Source organism: Strigops habroptila, chromosome 5 (assembly GCF_004027225.2).
Source record: "Strigops habroptila isolate Jane chromosome 5, bStrHab1.2.pri, whole genome shotgun sequence".
In the NCBI taxonomy this organism is placed as follows: domain Eukaryota; kingdom Metazoa; phylum Chordata; class Aves; order Psittaciformes; family Psittacidae; genus Strigops; species Strigops habroptila.
In genome coordinates, this window is record NC_044281.2 from 31,312,434 (window position 1) to 31,331,030 (window position 18,597).

The window sequence follows — 18,597 nt, forward strand, 5'->3', positions numbered from 1 at the left end:
GCTGGTTAGAGTTGGAAGGGACCTTAAAGCTTATCCAGTTCCAACCCCCTGCCATGGGCAGGGACACTTACTAGACCAGGTTGCTCAAAGCCCTTGAACACTGCCAGGGATGGAGCATCCAAACCTTCTCTCAGCAACCTGTTCCAGTGCCTCACCACCCTCATAGTGAAGAACTTCTTTCTAATGTCTAACCTGAATCTACCCGCTGTCAGTTTAAAGCCATTCCCCCTTGTCCTATATGTCGCACAGGGGTTTTAGGGCTGGCAGAAGATTTATGGGGCACAACGGCTACTTCTCTGCCTATTTCCACACCCCACTCCCAGGCACGACGGCTGACTAGCTGTCAGAAGCCCGGGATGGCTGTCCCCGCGCCCCAGCCCGCCAGCGCCGGCTGACTCCGCACGAAGAGCCTAGGTAAGGCTGGAGCTTGTTCCGAACGTGCCCCTCGCCCCTTCTTCTGACCGGAACCACAGATGCCTCTGTTATAACTCGCGCTTCCAGCCCCGCCGTGCGCGGCCCGGGTGGCGGAGGGCCGGGCCAGGGAGGGGCCGGGCAGCCACCCGCGGGGCTGCCGGCAGCCCCAGACCGCCGCGGGGAGCTGCCGCCGGCCACCGAGGCCGTGACCGCAGGGGCCCGAGCACCCGTGCCCGGTGAGCGCCGGTGGGGGCGCGGCCGGAGGGAGGGTAGTGGGGACCCCCCGCACACCTGCCCGCGGGCCTTTGCCCTCCTCGGGCAACAGGCAGCCGGCTCCTCGGTGCCCAGCCCCCGCCCCGCCAGCGCTTCGGCAAAGTCAGGGTAAGAACGGACTCAAACCTGCCTCTGAGCTCCAAGGGCTGTAGCGCTACTCGACCTCCTGCTGGAGCCGGCTGAGGAAAAGCAGCCTGCAACCCGCGGCTCGGGTACGCGCCGCCGCTCTGCATTCCGTGCCCGGGGCTGTTTGCTGTCGGAGGACAAGCCGGCTCTGCGAGACAGACACAGCAAGTGCCAAGAGCTTAACCCCACCCCAAATAATTTAGTTTTTACTGTACATACGCTTATACTGTAAATGTTAATAAATCTGAGCATATTAGGGATTAAAGCCTTTGATGGAGAAGTTGCTGGTCATAACTCCCAAAGGCTTACTGCAAAGTTTAAGAAAAGCTTATTAAAAGCATATCATTGGACATTAAGCAAAAAGGAACCCAAAACCAAAGAGAATGACCGTCAATATTTCTCTGTGCTAGAATAAACCTGGTACCTACCAACAGAGGACATCTGGAGATGAAGTGATCCAGCACGTCTCATCCATCTCCAACTGCCATGATCCTGGATCGCAGAACAATACAATACATCAATTCCTCACAATGACAGGTACTTATTTAAAAAGATATGTATTTTTCTCCCTGCAGACTCAGTTTACTTCAGTAGTTGATTTTGTGACTAGTGCTACCTCATGCCCTAAGCTACTGGTTCTGCTGCTTATCTAATCAGGTAGGATGAACTAGAAGTGAGCCAAATTTTCCTTACCTCATTAAATCATATGTAGCTTTGCTGAAATGGGTAAAACTTTACCTTGTATATACCACTGCATAAAAATAAATAAGCAGAATTTGAGCCAATGGCAGTAGGTAGGTCATAAATAGCTAACATAATTTCCAGTGAACAAATTCAATACATTAAACTCATTTAATGAAGAGATTGGAAACTCATTCTCTTACTCCAAAAATCTGTGCACAGCTGTTGTACTGTCTATTGCATTACAGTGCACCTCAGCTTACTGTCCTTAATGGGATATGGTGACAAACTGGTTATGGGGGAGCATAGGACTGCTTCTGAGAGCATTAAAGGCTTGGGAATAGAGAGGACAAGTTAAACAGGCTGTTGAGCTTGCTGGATATGTTAACTTTTAAGATATTTATGTCAGACAGTAAAACCACCAGCCATCCAAACATTTGTATTGTTGATAGTGCACCTGCATGAAGTGAGCCATTTATTTCTATTATGTTCATGGGCATTAAACTAAAGCATTTTTTTCTGCATCTGGCCTTCTAAGCTGTAATGAAATGGCAATCTGTCTGAAGACACACTCAAGCATGCCCTAAAGAGTAAGAAACTAAGTAAAACTAAGAGGAACAAGCACAATTTCCATGTGCAGGACTGCATTTGTTAATGCATTTCCTCATACTGTGCATTCTTATAAAAGAAAATTAAAGTGACCAGTGAAGTACAAACAGACTTTTCTCTGCATTAATATTAACCCATACAAAATAGGTACTTGTTTCCTGTTCCTCAGAACAAGTCTTGTACTGATACCATTGTACTAACAGCCTGACTAAATGCTGAAACCTATTCAGCCCACCTATCAGCAAGGACAGCAAAGTGCCTGTTGCTGGGGTATAGCCATGAGCAGGGTGGTTACACCATGGTGCTGGGAGACACGAGTGATTATATGACTCATGGGGCAGCAGCCAGCCAATTCCTGCAGAGACCGATGGCAACACACCTGGAGCAGAGCTGCAAAAAATAAGTTGGCTCCTTTGACTGTACCAAATGCAGAAAAATTAGATAGGATCAGATAAAGGCCTTTGAGGCACTATGGCCAGGCTAATTTTATAGCACAAGGTATTTACAGAAGTGTTCTGTAGCTGAAGGACATTTCATATTGCTTATAGCAACATGGCAACAGTGAAAAAGATCACTAATACATGTATTTGCAACTCACTTCCTACATTCTTTATAGCTCTAATCAATAAGCTAAAATGTAGAAAATTACTTTTGAATTCTTATTCAAAACTACTACTAGTGTTGATTGATTATTTTGTGCTTGTATTGTTTTTACTTATACCATTGTATAGAGGTGGCTAACTGCAAGGTATCTACCCAGCACAGACAGATAAAAAGGAGAAAAGAATAAAGCATAACCACAGTTACCTCTACCTAAAAACAGAGAAGAAAAAAAGTCAGTACCAGTTGGGAGAGAACAGCAGGTCGCTTTGTTGCTTCAGTTTCAGGGGAGACCCTGAGAACTGACAGTACTGATGGTAAACTGCCTCACGTGGCTGCAGAGTACAAGGTAGTTCCTTATTTTGGGCTCATTTTCAGACAGAGGGATATTCTGGTAGGATCAGTTCTCAGGTGAGACCTAATCATGTCTCAATGCACCAGTACTAGTTTAGGGGTAGGCCAAGACAGGCTCGGTATAAAGTGCAGAAGTGGTCCTTCCAGCCTTTTGCTCTAGCATACACAGCAAACATGAGAAAACAACAAACTGAACCCATTATCAATCATTTATCCTTGGTCTAGTGACAAATTTTCACAACAGCATTCCTCATATTCATATTAAATACATTTATTAAGTCTTATTAGTATGAAAAAAAAAAATCCCAAGCCCCAAATTATACAAGATTTGGTTTTATCTGAAGTAATCAAGATTCAGGAAACAGTGTTTAATGGATACTTAAGTTACTGTAACTTAAGTTACAGATCAGGAAACACATGCATCCTTAGAAAGAAAACAACCCAGAGCTTTGCTTTGTTCCTTGTGCCAGGATCTAGTCTCAATTCAACATAGATTAATAGTTGGAAGCACAAACCAAACTAAAATAATGGTACCTTTTGTATTAGGTGCTCCCAGGTTTTCTTTTACTTCTGTTATAAAAGCTCTAGCACTTCTGCCCTGCTAAGGTAAATGCTTATGCCAACGTAAAGTAAGAGCCTAAACAGCTCTTTGGGTTTGGTGTTTCCCCCCCTCCGCCTCCATGTATAGTCTCTTACGCTGCAGCCATTGCCAGCATATCTGAACAATTTCTTATCTCTGTCAATGTCATACATCTTCAGGCGTTGCATCATGCTATAACCAAAGACAAATATGTGCACATGAGCAGAATGTTTCATTTAAAAATCATTTTGGAATTTAAATCAAATAAACATTTCAGGTTTAATATACCTGTCTATCACCAAAACATACATAACTTTGATCCTCCTATGCTTTATATGCTTCTATGTTTGAACAGAACAAGCAGTTGCTGTTGCTGGAGGTATAATAGGAGGGATCGTTTTATTTGTTCTCATCGGAATAACTGCATACCTGCTCTGGAAGAAATTTTGCTGGCTCCATTCTTACGAAAAGCTCACCGGTGCTGTCAAAATGACAAACACAAATGCTGTTTTTCAGGATCAGTCTGAAATTCAACTAAAAAGCATAAGGTATATATTTTTGTTTTTTAAAGCATACATCAATGGTAGTTTATTTCAACTTGTAAAATCTCAAATGAGGGGGTCATCTAAATACATTCATGTTCATAAGTAAATAAGACCCCCTAAATTATCTAAAAACATCAGTCATGTTCTGTTTTGTTCCTGCAGGAAAACAGTACTTTAACTATGAATGCAGTTATTATTTCTGATTTATGAAAGAGATAACAGATTCAAGTGTAACTGGTGCATGGATAGCTTTAGCTGTTACCTAGACAGATTCAGCCTGTGTTCCAGTCTTTCCTGGTGGTCTCATAATGAAGCATCTGAGCGCCAAACAACAGGACTTTGGTTCAGAAAGGAGACTCTCGTAGAAAGTTAATTAGTGCAGGGCTTTGAGGCTGTAAAACAGGCAGCTGCAGTTAATTCATCCTTTCCTTTGAAAGATCAATCCTAAAGAAGCATTAAAGGAAAAAGTGAGGGATCTGTGTGAAGAATTAAGATCTGATGGACCTTTAGGCATTATACAAATAATATTAATTGCAGAACAATGGGTATTTATCTTTTGTACCTGTGCATCTTCATAGAATTTTTACAAGATTATGAAATGAGACCAGTAAACTTATCACTGTTAACCAAGTTTGGTTTCCAAGCAGAAGTCAGTAGCTGTTGTTGTCTTGGGCAGATCCAGAAGCGTTCCATTTATCATTCCACCAACACTGCACGGGCAAGAGTGGAGTAATCTGATGAATGAAGAACATGTTCAGGAAGACAGTGACCCCTACATGATTGCTCAGTCTGGGCCCCGGTCATCGTTTCATTCTTTGGGTATGGCGTTGCAAAACCAGGACTCTTTTTAGGGGTACTCTTTTAAAGAGTAACTTTATTATTGTGAAACATGTTTACTGGGTGCATACCAGACATCATTAGACAGCACAAGCACTGAACACTATGCATATATATTTTTTTATACATGTAGAAATTGGGCCAGAATATAGCCATTCTGGCTACATGCCACAGCCATGTACTGTGGGACCCTATGCATATGGCGGACAAAGCAATCTCTCTTCTGTTTTGTAAAGGCATAACATGAGTGTGGCTCAGGAAGTGCCTGATTGTTGTCCCCAGAAACAGCAGAGTGACCAGTTGCAGACTGCAACATACCTAGAACTATCAAGGTACAGTCACATGAACAGGAAAAAGGTGGCACAGCCTACCACTACTCCTCCAAATTTAAGGGAAAAGGAATTAAAATACCAGGTTTACGCAAAATTTGATTGTTAATATAGAGATTAATGTGATTTCCCCAAATACAGCAGTGGTTATAAAAATGTCTCTATGGTCTTGAGATTAATCTGAGTGTTCTTGGTTTTTATGTCTTGAAGCTGGAGCTTACGTTGTAGGCACCGTTAACCCAGAGCTGTACAAATTTCCTGAAGACAAAAGTGAGACAGATTTTCCTGAAGGCAACATTGGCCGCCTCTGGTTCTCCATAGAATATGAGCAAGAGTCAGAAAGGCTCCTCGTCTCCTTGATCAAAGTCAGAAAGCTGCAGCCTCCCGCTGATTCCTGTAGTCCGTTTGTGAAAATCTACTTGCTGCCTGACGAAAGAAGCTGCTTGCAATCCAAAATGAAACGCAAAACCCTTAACCCGCAGTTTGATGAAAATTTTGTTTTTCAGGTACTTTTCCTTTAGATGAAGTAGATTTTTGTTTGCAAATATTGACTTGTCAAAGTACAGCACATATTTTGCAAAAATTAATGTTCTACAAACTTCTACCAAGATACCAGTCATTCCCACTGGACATAAGAGTTATCACTAGGGCTTCTGGAGATCCTGGGCTACTGAAGTCTGTAGCTCCAGAAAAGATCTTACTCGTGGTCTGCACCAAAGTTGAGGATTCCAGAACTTGCTCGGGGAAGATGAAAACTCCAGTCTGAACTACAGCCGAGTAGTTCAGCTCAGTAGCTCTGGAAGTCCAGAAGCAACCAATACTGAACCAATGCTTTCATGGCTTTTAGTTTCTTTGCTATGGAAGTAGGCTAGAAACTAGAACTCATGAGATATCTGGTATGCTATCTGTATAGTGCTATAAAGCTAGGAGCTTGGCTCCCTAAGCCAAGAGGCTTTCACAGCAGGTGTCACAAGACAAAAACTTTAAAACAAAAAGAGTTTGTGTTTCAGACCAACTGAAAAATGAGTGTTTATAGATTTCTAAACATTTGCATCTGGAAGTGAATGCATTGTATACCACTAGATCTGTATGAGTTGAAAAAAACACCAGTTAATTTCACATTTCATGTTTAATTTCACATAGACTTATTCTATTTTAGCTTGTATCTTTAGACTTAGTATAGCTAAAACTTTAGGGAAATTAAGAAAGTCTACTTCAAATAATCAAAGGAAATCTCCACCTACCTTTAACTCACTTTGAAAAATTCTTCCTCTGAAGTCACACTAGAGTAAAAGTGTCAGATGTTTTATTAATATATTCTTCCTTTTCCCATACAGGTTTCCAGTAAAATGTTGTTCCAACGGACTCTGAAGTTTTTGGTTTATCATGTCGATAAACAGAAGAAACATCATCTCCTAGGCCAAGTTATCTTCCCTCTGAAAAATGAAACATTAATCGATGACAACAAGCTAGTCATATGGAGAGATCTGGAGAAAGAAAACTTGGAGGTACGTGATAGCAGGCTGCTTGGCACTGTGGAACTTCTGCCATCTTACAATTACTAGAGGGGCACAGCTGAAGTACTTGAAACAACATATGTCTCCATCAAATACAGAAGTATTTGATAAACATTCGGAATCAAGATTCCAACTGCAGATCCATACCTGTTGCATAGGGATTATCCAACTGCCCAGGAAACAGTCACACCAGTTAGGAAACAGTTACATAAGAAAGCACCTTTTGCTATTTGCTTCTGTTCTGAATCAGTGAGAGCAGAAAAAAGGCAGAAAAGGCACGGAAATAGGCATCACCTGGAAGAGATAGTAGTTCAAAGGTTCCAGAAAGCTGGTTTAATTGGTTCTATCAAATGTCACAACAGAATAAATAAAGCCATTACAATTCATCACTCATGTGAATTGAGCCCTTAGTGTGGCAGTTGTATGAAGGACAACTTTCCCCCTCCCCAATTTGTCTGTGTGAAGAGAGTTTGAGATATATTTGACAAGTGTTGTTCTGCTTCCAAAGCCTCCTTCACAGTATGGTGATATTCAGTTCTCCCTCAGCTACAATGACTACCTGGGCCGTCTCACTGTAGTGGTTCTGAGGGCAAGGGGATTAAAGCTCCAGGAGGAGACCCATGCTATCAGTAAGTGCGATTTCCTCTCTGCTATCAGCTCCAGAATTCCTGTTTTAATTTGCTCCTTCCTCATCTGTCCACCCAGGCTTGCACTGAGTGACTCTGAAAAGAAAAAATAAACATATGGGTGATTTGAGTGGAAACAACCCATACTTTATTACTCGGGTAATTAGATTTTGATAGCTCACTTCTGCTACATTTTGATTCTGTTTCACAATAAGTGGTTTGTCTCATGTCATCAGTAGCATTTTTTTTCCTCCTGCTTTAATACAGTGAGCAACAACCCTACTACAGAGAAGGCAGCATTTCAGGGGATATTGACATTAACTGAGTTGCCTCAAGGCAAAAGCCCAGAGGTAACAGCTGTAGGACAACTGCTTACACTGAACAGCTGTCCTCGGTAGAACTGAGCTGGGAAAAAAAATAATCCCATTTTAGGACAGCCTGGCTATTGTTCAAAGGACCATGGCATGGACTCACAATTTTTCTCCCTTACTGCAGCGGGCATTTTCCTGGTACAATGTGCTCATGTGTCCCTGGCCCCAGAGTAATAAACACAGCATGGAATCTCTTACTGCTTCACTGGAAAAGAACAAATCTTTAGCCATCAATTTCTACATGCTTGTCACTAAATTTTGTAGAAGGGTAAGGAAGAATGGAAGATTTCAGGCTGCTTTAGATCTCATTGCCAGAGACCTACTGACTAAGACCACAATGCAATACAGGTCCCTTTCAGGAAGCAAAGCAATTTTTTTTGTTGGTGGTGTTCCTGGTTCCCACACTCACGCACCAATTTTTGTAGTATTTTCTAGAAGAAAGAGCAGAGATCATTGATCTTGTCCTCAAATTTCTAGCCCCTTACTGCAGGGCTAGAAGTCATTAGCAAAACCTTTTGTCTAAGGTTTCTTCTTTGACCAGGAGAGACTATTCCTGTGAAATTTATCCAATCCAAGCACAGGCTCCAGCTCTATGATGTGGCTCCTCCCTCACAGCCTCCCTGTGTGGATCAAACAATCGTTGATCAAATATATGAAATTAACTACTGACCAAACAAACTAAGCCTTCAGAAAAGTTTTCATCAGATGAAGGGAAGGAATAGGAATATAAGATCAAGGATGCAGGGTAAGAACATGATTGCTCTTTTTAACAGCCCTTAAGTTGGAAAGTACACTGCAAAACTGCCACCTAAGTAGCGTACTCCCTGCTTAATGTTCTGCATGGCAATGCTGCCATGTATGTTTCACAAATCAGTCATGATCTAATTTTATACTTAATATTGACACCTGAAAGCAAGAAATTCCTTAAGCCTTCTCCCAGCTGCCTCTGATGTATTTTCCTCTTGAATATCTTTTTCTCCAAGGTGTGTATGTCAAAGTCTCGCTAATGAACCACAATAAATTCATCAAAAGTAAAAAGACAGCAGCTGTTCTGGGATCTCCCAATCCAGTGTATAATGAAACCTTCAGTTTCAAGGCAGATCAGACAGAGCTGGATACAGCGAGCCTAAGTCTATCCGTGCTCCAGAGTACCGAGGGTGAAAGTAAGCAATATAAATTATTACAGTTAAGATATCATAAATGTCTTAAATATTGCAGAGATACTTAAACCTGGGAGGAATTCCTTTTTAGCAACCATCATAAAACATACAAAAGGTTTGGGGTATTTCATAGGATGTTTCTTTAAAGAGCAGAACAAAACTTATTTGCAGTAAGTGTACGCATCTCTTTCAGAGGCCAAAGATAAATTTAATGGAAGACATGAATAAAATAACTGTAGGCTAGTCACTACCAGTAGAAAGTGCTGTACTTTTGTTTCATTCTGGTTTCCTAAGAAAACAAGCTTATACAATTACATTCTCTATATGTGTATTTCCCAACCTGCAAAATTTTGAGGCTGTTTACTGTTCCTAACCGAATTCAAAAGAGGAATAGGAATTTTCATTATCACATCAGTTCATGCGGTAAGAAAGGAGAGAGATTACAAACATTCCCATACCCTGGCAGAAAACCTGATGCCTGAAGTCAGAGAATACATTAAGAAGTTGTGCTTAGAGAAGTGAATCAGAAGTCCCTATTTCCACTGCTCACGAGAAAACATCTTCCCTGCAGTGCAGATATGATCTTAATAGTGAAGCATTAATACCCTCATTTGGATTCATACGCTTCTTATAAAATTCCTTTAGGTGAATTTTTGGGCAGGTTCTTTGGCTTTGAGGATTGACAATAACTAGTATTTCATCATTTTCATTTGTGGACAGCTGAACACTTTACAAACACTCTCAAGTTCATGTAAAAGCAGGTTTGAATTATTTTTCCCCATCCACAGATGACAAGTTCAGGCATGAACTAACAATCTGCTCATTGGGAGAGGGTGTTTAGTGGCAACCCACATATTGGAACTCGGAGCTGTCCCACTATTTTTTCCCAAGCTAAAGCATCATATGAATCCTACTAAGGTTGCTGATGTCCAAAAAAACACTTCCACAGTACACCTGAGGAAGAGGGGCTGGGCAGATACAGATCTGTGCGCCTTAAACTGATTCTAGTTTAGAGCGCAGGCAGTAGGGTAGGCCTGAATTGACTGAATACCCGCTTACTACAGTACCTTTTAATGCTGAATCTTAGTATGTAGAAACTACACAACTTGAAATCTAGAGTTAATTCCTTGATGAAAAGTTTGGGTTAAAAATAACTTTCAGAACATGCATTAGAGAAATACAAGTTAATTTTCTAATTTAGGTAGGGATTTTGAAGAAGCAACTACAGGTGTTAATCACAAACTGCTTGCTTTTTCCCAGAAACACATCTGCTAGGACATGTAGTAGTTGGGCCTTTCATGTACACCCGCGGCAAAGAACTAGAACACTGGAATGAAATGATCAGCAAGCCCAAGGAGCTGGTTAAGCGATGGCATGCTCTTCGCCACAGCACATAAACGGCATGGATAAAAAAAACCTCAACCAACCTTAAAATGGGAAAGCTCTCACTACTATCTTCCATAATCTAAAGAGTACAAAAATCTTTGACCATTTTACACTCTGAAGTAGACAAGAATAAAATAAGTGGATTCTTCCCTTGCCCAAATGCAAATAGAAGACTTGGTCCCTGGTAGGCTGGAACTCTTATCTTTGCTCTCTCCAAAATATATTTCCAATTTAATTAATACGTACTAGAGTAAACAAATCAGACAAGCATGATCTCACTGTATTGTTATTTTGACTAATAAATCCTAATTCTTGGTCATGAGTTACAGGCACAAATGATCACCCATCATGTGGACAGACCTAAGAATGACCTAAGAATTGTCAATGATGATAGTAGGCCTAACTGTTCACTGCATTGCATCACCATCGACAGAGTAGCTTCACCAAAAGGGATAGAAGCCCAGTAAACATGCCAAAACAGACAAAGCCCAAAAGATGTTGACTGACTACTAAGGGTACAATTTATTCAAAATAGCAGTATTATATTTAAAACATATCTTTGAATCCTTTGAATATGAATGGTGGAAAGCACTGAGTGTTTCTTGATCAAAAACCTAGATGCACGTGTTCAAATCCCCCAGCACAGTGTATTTCTTGCAGCAATTCAGTTTTCATGTTTTCAGCTGACTCCAAGGTATGACACTTTCTGTTGACACTAAGGGAGAAGCATGACAGAAGTTCTGAAGTCAGAAATAACTGGAGGCTTGGAGGAGTATAGGAGCACCCTGAGAAAGCAATACAAGGGACCTGACCTGCCCTTATATATTTCTCTCTAAACACATCTCTGCTGGAGACAGAGCATTGATTAAAAGAACCATGGGTTTGACCTAGTATGACCACTCTTACATTGAAAAGCCAATTAGCTTAAGCCCCCAGGACATATGTCTGGTTTAGTGGTAGAGTTTTCTTTGTTAAGTAAATTAGTGTTCTGTAACATAATTCAGAGCAATTATTTCTAATAAAGTAAGACATTCTGCTATTCTTGACTATTCACTGGGGACCTGAACTCTGTACCTTTCACACTATGCAGTCATAAACCAGACAGTCTATTGCAGCAAAGCATCTTGTACAATTATGTTCCAAGGACCATAAGCTCTGCAGCTGAAATAAAGCCAACTTCCTTTCAAACAGGATACAATAGTAATTCAATATATTAAAAAAAAAAAATTAAAAAAATGAGGCTTTTCTGGGGAGATGAGAACACTTTCCATTTTGATAATATTGTTATTATCTAAAAAAAGTATTATGCATGAGAATATATTTGAGAGGAATTGTAAGATAACAGACTTCACTTCACTTGATCCCCCATTTGAAATGTTACATGGTACCCGCACAGTCTGTCTTGCTAACTGCACCACTGGATAAGATGAGCCTAGACTCACTACATTTAATTGAATTTTGCAGAATGTTCAACCCTCATTATCTCTCTGTCAAATGAGTAACGCCAGCACCCCCAACCACAAAGAGCCATTTTCAAATTTTCCTCCCACAAACCCACTGAAACCCCATCTCATAGGCCCAACCCCATCCACATGTTCAAACTGGGAACGAAAACTATATACGAACTCTGTGATAACTATATTACTATGATACAGCAATTTTACCAAATACATTATGTCCCTCTATTATTTAAATCATAGCAATAAACATTGAAGATCTTAAAAGTAAACTGTTAAGAATCTTTCAGACAGGTTTTCTAGCTTATGCAGGAGGATGTGTGTAATGTACAGTGTTTATTAACATAAATACCTCTAAAGTGGGAAGTCACCTGTCTATGTACACTACAGTCTGAGTAATAAAATAATGCATTGTACTAATGTGGTCTCTTTTCTTCAAGTTTCTTATATATTAAAGTACTAAAATTTCCAGCTTGTGCATTCAATAATTCCAGCTAAAATCATGAAGAAACGTATTTATATGCACTTACTAATGTGCTTGACTTTGCTCGAGGTCATCCAAGTGAAGTAAATGAGAAAGGTCCTTTTTGACTTTTCCTGAACATGAGAGTTACTCCAGTAAAGCAAGAAACATTATTAAATAAGGGGTTACAGTGTTATCAATCGTCACATAACAAAGCAACTTTTTTTACCTGCTGCCTTTTAGAGATCATCCACCTGATCTTGTGCTTGAGAGTTATACCGAGATGAAGGAGGAAGAATGATTACAAGACCTCTCAATGCCTAAGAGTGCTTCCTTTCCTCTAAAAGATTTTATATTTTTAACCAGATATATAGCACAAATACCCCAATCCAAGAAATAGATGCAAGATCATACAAGATGTGACACATTCCTCAATACTTCCCACTACTATTGACAAACACAGGAATTTCTAATCTTATAACCAAATTATTACCAAATTGTGGATGTCTTCCTCTAACCTGCCATATCTGAGAAAAATTCAGTCTCATACTAGTGAATTTTTCTAGAGAGAAAAGGAAACCAGACACTAAGTAAGAGTTAAGATAAAAATATATTTATAAAAATATACTTTACAACAATTAACAAATATTACAGCAGCAGTATATACATTTAGCAGATATTCCATACCAGTCCTTTTTTTCTTTTTGTATAAGTTAAAACCAAAATCCTTTCTTGTATTGTTAAAGAGATTTGCTTCCTTCAGCTCATTCCGTTTTCTTCTGTTTGCCATCCGTATGTTCCTATGGTCTCTGTTAATGCTCAGTTATTGCAGAGGTCAATGCTTCAAAGATCAGGATGAAAATTTAGCAGATGGAAATCCTTTTGCAAAGGATAGCTGTTTTCATCTAGCACAAAATGGCTCCTAATTTCCAACAAATAGGATGCTTCTGTATCTGCTAGCAGCAAATGACACAGATCTGCTATTACTGTGCCATAGGTTATATCTGAGGAGGGCACTGTGAAAGACAGAAAAATCCAACTTACTCCTTATTTTCATGATAGCACTTAATGTTCAAGTTCCACCTCCATCAAAGCTACACTGAATTACTGGAAGTGTAGCTCAATATCCAAATATAATATTAACTTTTGTTTTTAATAATATTTTAAAACCAATGTGCTAATACTGTTTCTCATTAAACTAACACTTGTGAATCATGTAAAACACCTCTCAAGAGAAACAGGATATATCAAGGGAAGCCTGTCTGAAACACTGTTCAGTGATTTACATTATGAAAGCATGTCAGCCATTTCTGGAAACTGCTCAGATTCTATTTTGCATATAAGGAATCCATTTAGTTACTGAATACTTTGCTATATAATGTATAATAAATGTTCATACTATCTGACCTCTCGATGATACCTCAACTCTGAACTTGAGTTTGTCAGACAGCTACTGAAGTATTCGGAGTTCTTTGGGGCTTTTTCTGTAAGTCTCATACAGTATAAGCAAACATCATCCAGGGCAATCTCATCCAAATTCTAAATTGTCAATAGTTAAAAATTTTACTTCCATTGTGAACTTTGCTGCCTGTTTCTATCACAAGTAGTTCATGAAACAGTACCTACTAATCTCTTCAGCCAGTCTGCAGGAATATTGAGGAAGATTTTTTCCATCAGCTCAGACACCACATGAACATAGATTTCATATCCTCCATCTTCTACTGTCATCAAAGCAGGTCTAAATCAGAAAACAGAAGATTTCAAAGTTAGCTGCAATGTTTTTTTGAAGCAAAGTTTCTGAAAGTAATGCAATGTAATATTACCCTCCAACATAATATCAAGAACTAGAAAAACTAGAAAATCTCTACATGCTCATCTTTGTCAAATCTGTAGCGCTGGAATGAGTTTGAGATATATATACTGAACTTACTACTCAATGTTAAAATAACTTCAAAAGCTATCAAGTAAGCCTTACTTTCAGCCAACTGGAGAAACCAATGCTTTAGCAGTGGTCTTTTCCTGGAAGGCAAGGAGAACTGCACTGTTATGAAATTAGTGTTATGTCATTTATGGCTTTGAACTTTATATATTTAAAGTATAAATGTTAATATGCAAGTATATGTACCTATAAATATACAAGGGGTACACAGAGATTTGAAATGCAAAGTAGGGAGGCAAGCTTAAGTGTATCACTTGGAATTGTATCATCTGTAGCAACACCGCTTAATATTGTCTGTCTTAACACACTACTTCATAGCCACTACATAATACCAAGGTAGTATCTCCTGCACTGTGACAAACACCAAATGATTTCACATACCACTCAACGAATAAAAGTCCTCTTCCTGGAAACCATTTTCTACATATAATATGGTCAACTGTACTCCTATTAGGTCTGAAATGAACCTGCTTAGGGACTGCTGTCAAACAAGCACTGGTCTTCTCCAAATTTTGCTGTTTCTCATGATTCAAACATGATATTGGATGATAAGCAACTGGTAAGAAGTGATCCCTTTTTAGCACAGGTATTCCCTGTATTTCACTTGTTTTTCTTCTTTCCAACCCGTCACTATTGATGTCATATGTTTTTTTTTTTCATTGTTCCCCTCAAAATAAGTCCTTACTATCGTTTCTTGCTGTACTTCTGCAAGATGATGATACCTTAGCAGTCCTATATAGTGATGTTCAACAGGTAGTTTCTGCTTGCTTTCAAGCTCGAGTGATTTTACTAAGCCTAATCATTTAAACAGCTGATGCAGCTTCTACCCAACATATGCTCTTTGATTGTCCTGAGACTATTTACAATTTGACCTGTAACATCTGCACCATCACAATCCCCACACTTAAGAAAATCTGCACTGCTCTGATCAAAGGAGGATGCAATGTTTCTATCCTGACCATCCCACAGAAGAAACTAAAATACTAAGCATCAGGACATATCACAATAATGTAAATCCTGGTTATAGCAACACTGGAATAGTACCAAACCAGCACATGTTACATAAAGTAATAAAATAAGGCACAATCATCTTCAGTGCAGAACTTTTCAAAGGGAGATGCTCCCAAGAGGATAAAATGTGCTCACTGCAGATATGGTAGAAATGACAGTCACTTCAAAAGACTAGCAGAGCTGCACTGTCAAATAGGCCAGTCAGTCAGTCCTGCAGTACATTGACAACTGGTGAATGTTATGAATAGACTAATTTAGTTAGCATGATGCAGAATATACCTAACAGCACTAATTTAAATGCCTGTGAGGCATGAAGGCAAATGACTGCAAATACACCACTTTCCCAGTAGGCAAATCATTTGACTTGCCATCCATTGATCTAAAAGCTACTGTTACATTTCATAATTTCAGTGATTAAAAGAGGTAAGAGAACACCATGTCTAATTTTCTATGGGATTATTTCAAATCTGTTGGTCTAGACAGAAACCAAGGCCCAGACTACTGTAGTCATTAAAGACCGCTGGCTACCTTCATGACAGAAAGCTTAAGAGTACACTTATATGCTTATACACTTGTAACTACCCAAATAATTGTGGGCAATTGCTATTTTGTCTCTAAAGAAATGTATTTTGGTTTAGACAATTTATGCTGAAGTACATGAAAATCAGACTTCAAGAAATACTAAATTAACATTTTGGAAACAGTATAATTAATTTAAACATGCTTGCAGAGAAATGTATTAAGAGATGTTGCAAAATTTTAAGCTTACAAAACCATAGGCAAATGTGGTCTACAAATTTGATGTGTCACAAACCAAGCGATGCATTAGAAAAGATTAATTTTGCCTTATTACTGGTTATTATACTCTGACTACCTGTTTCTCAGTTCATACTCTGTTCTCCAGGTCATCTAAGTCTTCTTTCAGATAATCTTATTTACTTCAACAGGAATGAACTGTCATGGTGAGAAAGAAATTTCAACACAGTCTTCAAAGCAGTGCCTAACACTTAATTTTCTTTCACTAGTGCACAGAAAATGCAATTTTGTGATTAACTTAATTCCTTAAATACCACTGTTTTTAACATGGTGAATTTAAATGATTGTAAACCAGTCAGAAACATATTTAAGCATATAGCTGCATTTTTCTAAAGGCAAAAATAAATAATCCTTAGAGGCTACCGAGTAAATAGTCTTTAGTACCTGTATACTAAGCTGGTGAAGCAAGCCAGTGAAATGGGCTTTCCCACTAGTAGAGAAGGGTTAGATTCAATCCATGTTTAGCACTAAGTAGCTAGGAATCTCTCATCTCATTATTGCTACTGTTAAAATGTTCAACTTTTTAAATTACAAACACTCGATGGAATGGACTGAAAAAATAATTATCTGAATGGAATGCTAACATCATACCAAATTCCAGGGAAAAGATGCCAGGAAACAAAGTTTGGGCAAAACCAGGTGTAACAAACAAGGGCCTATCTGTGATATCTGAAATTTAAGAAATGAGCTCTGTAATACAGGATATTTCTCCTTGTCTTAGTTTTCATGATTTCTTCTAGCTTGATATTCACACTGTGCTAGCAAAAAAAAAAAAAAAAAAAAAAAAAAAGGAGGAAATACTTACACACATATGACAGCACTTATGTAAAGTATAAGTTTCTAGGAACTTCTGCCTCATTATTACTGCTACTGTTAATGTGATCAGTGTTCTAGCTATTTAACTTAAGAAAAAAAAAAGCTATGTAAGCATCTACACATGCATCTATCTAAAGCTTGTGTCTTTGGCATCTGAAGAAAAAGATGAGCTTCATTACAATCGCAGCTGATTAACAAAATTGGGCTTTTACATTTCAAAGGAAAAAGATGATAGGGGGTGACCTACAGTATGGAAACCCAAGATATTAAGGCAAAGTCTTTTAAATACCAAGATCCTGTTGTAATACCTATTTTCCTATCATACTGTCTATTTCTTAAATATTCACACTTTTAAAATAAAAGTGTTATAAGTTATTACATTCCCTGAATCACAAAGCAGTAAATCAAATTATAGATTTATCTTATAAGAACTTTGCAGGGCTTAGTATTATTAAATTTACTTGTACTAAGTAGAAAACCATATACAGATTTTACGCTGAAGGAGATGCTGGTAGCTATTGCATTGCTAGAAATAGAGCATACTGAACTTACTACCTCCTTATATTGAGGCATTAAAACCAATCTATAAAGGGACATCAAAAGAAGTGTGACCAGCAGGTCGAAGGAGGTGATCCCGCCCCTCTACTCTGCTCTTGTGAGACCTCACTTGGAGTACTGCGTACAGTTCTGGTGTCCTCAACATAAAAAGGACATGGAGCTGTTGGAGCAAGTCCAAAGGAGGGCCACGAGGATGATAAGGGGGCTCAAGCACCTCCCGTATGAAGACAGGCTGAGAAAGTTGGGGCTGTTCAGCCTGGAGAAGAGAAGGCTGCATGGAGACCTCATAGCAGCCTTCCAGTATCTGAAGGGGGCCTACAAGGATGCTGGGGAGGGACTCTTCCTTAGGGACTGTAGTGGTAGGACAAGGGGTAATGGCTTCAAACTTAAACAGGGGAAGTTCAGGTTAGATATAAGGAAGAAGTTCTTTACTGTGAGGGTGGTGAGGCACTGGAATGGATTGCCCAAGGAAGTTGTGAATGCTCCATCCCTGGCAATGTTCAAGGCCAGGCTGGACGGAGTCGTGGGTGACATGGTTTAGGGCGAGGTGTCCCTGCCCATGGCAGGGGGGTTGGAAATAGATGATCTTAAGGTCCTTTCCAACCCTAACTATTCTATGATTCTATGTTGCTACATTCAAGTTGCTACATTTCAAAAGCCCAAAGATAAATTTAAGAATTAAACCATTACTTAATAATGTTGTTCCTACATCAACTGTATCTGTTTGTTTAGTCTAAGTAAATGTGCATAATGTCAAACAGTGCCATCTGCTGATAACTTAGTATCTCTGCTCTGAGAATGTTTATTGAAAACATCTTTATATTATTTCTGCAAGGCTAGAACTGATTAATCAGTTTAAAAATATGGTTGTGCATTCATGTGATTTCAAAATTTGGCTCAAACAACTCTCAAGGAATTTTTCTTTGGTCCTTAAGCTTCTACTCCATCTTAGCGTACTGACACAGTAACAGGTAAAACTTGTTACTGTATGACAGTATTCAAGAAAATTAAAAAATTTAAACAAAGAATATTATAGTACAATATAATACATTAATTAAAGAACAGCTCTTTGAAAATTCACTAGAAAAATAGGAATTGCTAACCATACATGCCTTAAATACAGACTTTT

General features: G+C 39.1%; 2 protein-coding genes across 22 annotated transcripts in view; one reads left to right on the plus strand and one right to left on the minus strand.

Annotated features, from left to right (window-relative positions):
* The first annotated feature begins 1,269 nt into the window (after positions 1 to 1,269).
* On the plus strand, positions 1,270 to 12,327 carry LOC115609064 (synaptotagmin-15). Of its 3 annotated transcripts, none has more exons than XM_030488770.1 (8): positions 1,270 to 1,350; positions 3,993 to 4,185; positions 4,859 to 5,001; positions 5,559 to 5,854; positions 6,686 to 6,856; positions 7,374 to 7,494; positions 8,846 to 9,025; positions 10,283 to 10,592. In XM_030488770.1, the coding sequence occupies exons 1-8, from the start codon at positions 1,344 to 1,346 to the stop codon at positions 10,417 to 10,419; spliced, it is 1,248 nt and encodes a 415-aa protein (XP_030344630.1). In that variant the 5' UTR covers positions 1,270 to 1,343; the 3' UTR covers positions 10,420 to 10,592. The 3 variants fall into 3 exon arrangements, with proteins under 3 accessions (XP_030344630.1, XP_030344632.1, XP_030344631.1); XM_030488771.1 differs by lacking the exon at positions 1,270 to 1,350 and adding an exon at positions 1,407 to 1,470; XM_030488772.1 differs by lacking the exon at positions 8,846 to 9,025 and having other exon boundaries at positions 10,283 to 12,327.
* Positions 12,328 to 12,919: 592 nt separating this feature from the next.
* SHLD2 (shieldin complex subunit 2) overlaps positions 12,920 to 18,597 on the minus strand; it is a 36,021-nt gene continuing 30,343 nt past the window's right edge. For 14 of the 19 annotated variants that reach the window (XM_030488760.1, XM_030488763.1, XM_030488757.1 and 11 more), the window contains 2 exons: positions 13,951 to 14,066; positions 12,920 to 13,344 (listed from right to left, as the gene is read on the minus strand). In XM_030488760.1, coding sequence (XP_030344620.1) covers positions 13,172 to 13,344; positions 13,951 to 14,066 — 289 coding nt within the window. In that variant the 3' untranslated portion in view covers positions 12,920 to 13,171. Of the gene's footprint in view, positions 13,345 to 13,950; positions 14,067 to 16,152; positions 16,233 to 18,597 lie in introns of those variants that run through there. The other 5 variants (XM_030488769.1, XM_030488768.1, XR_003991722.1 and 2 more) reach the window with 4 other exon arrangements.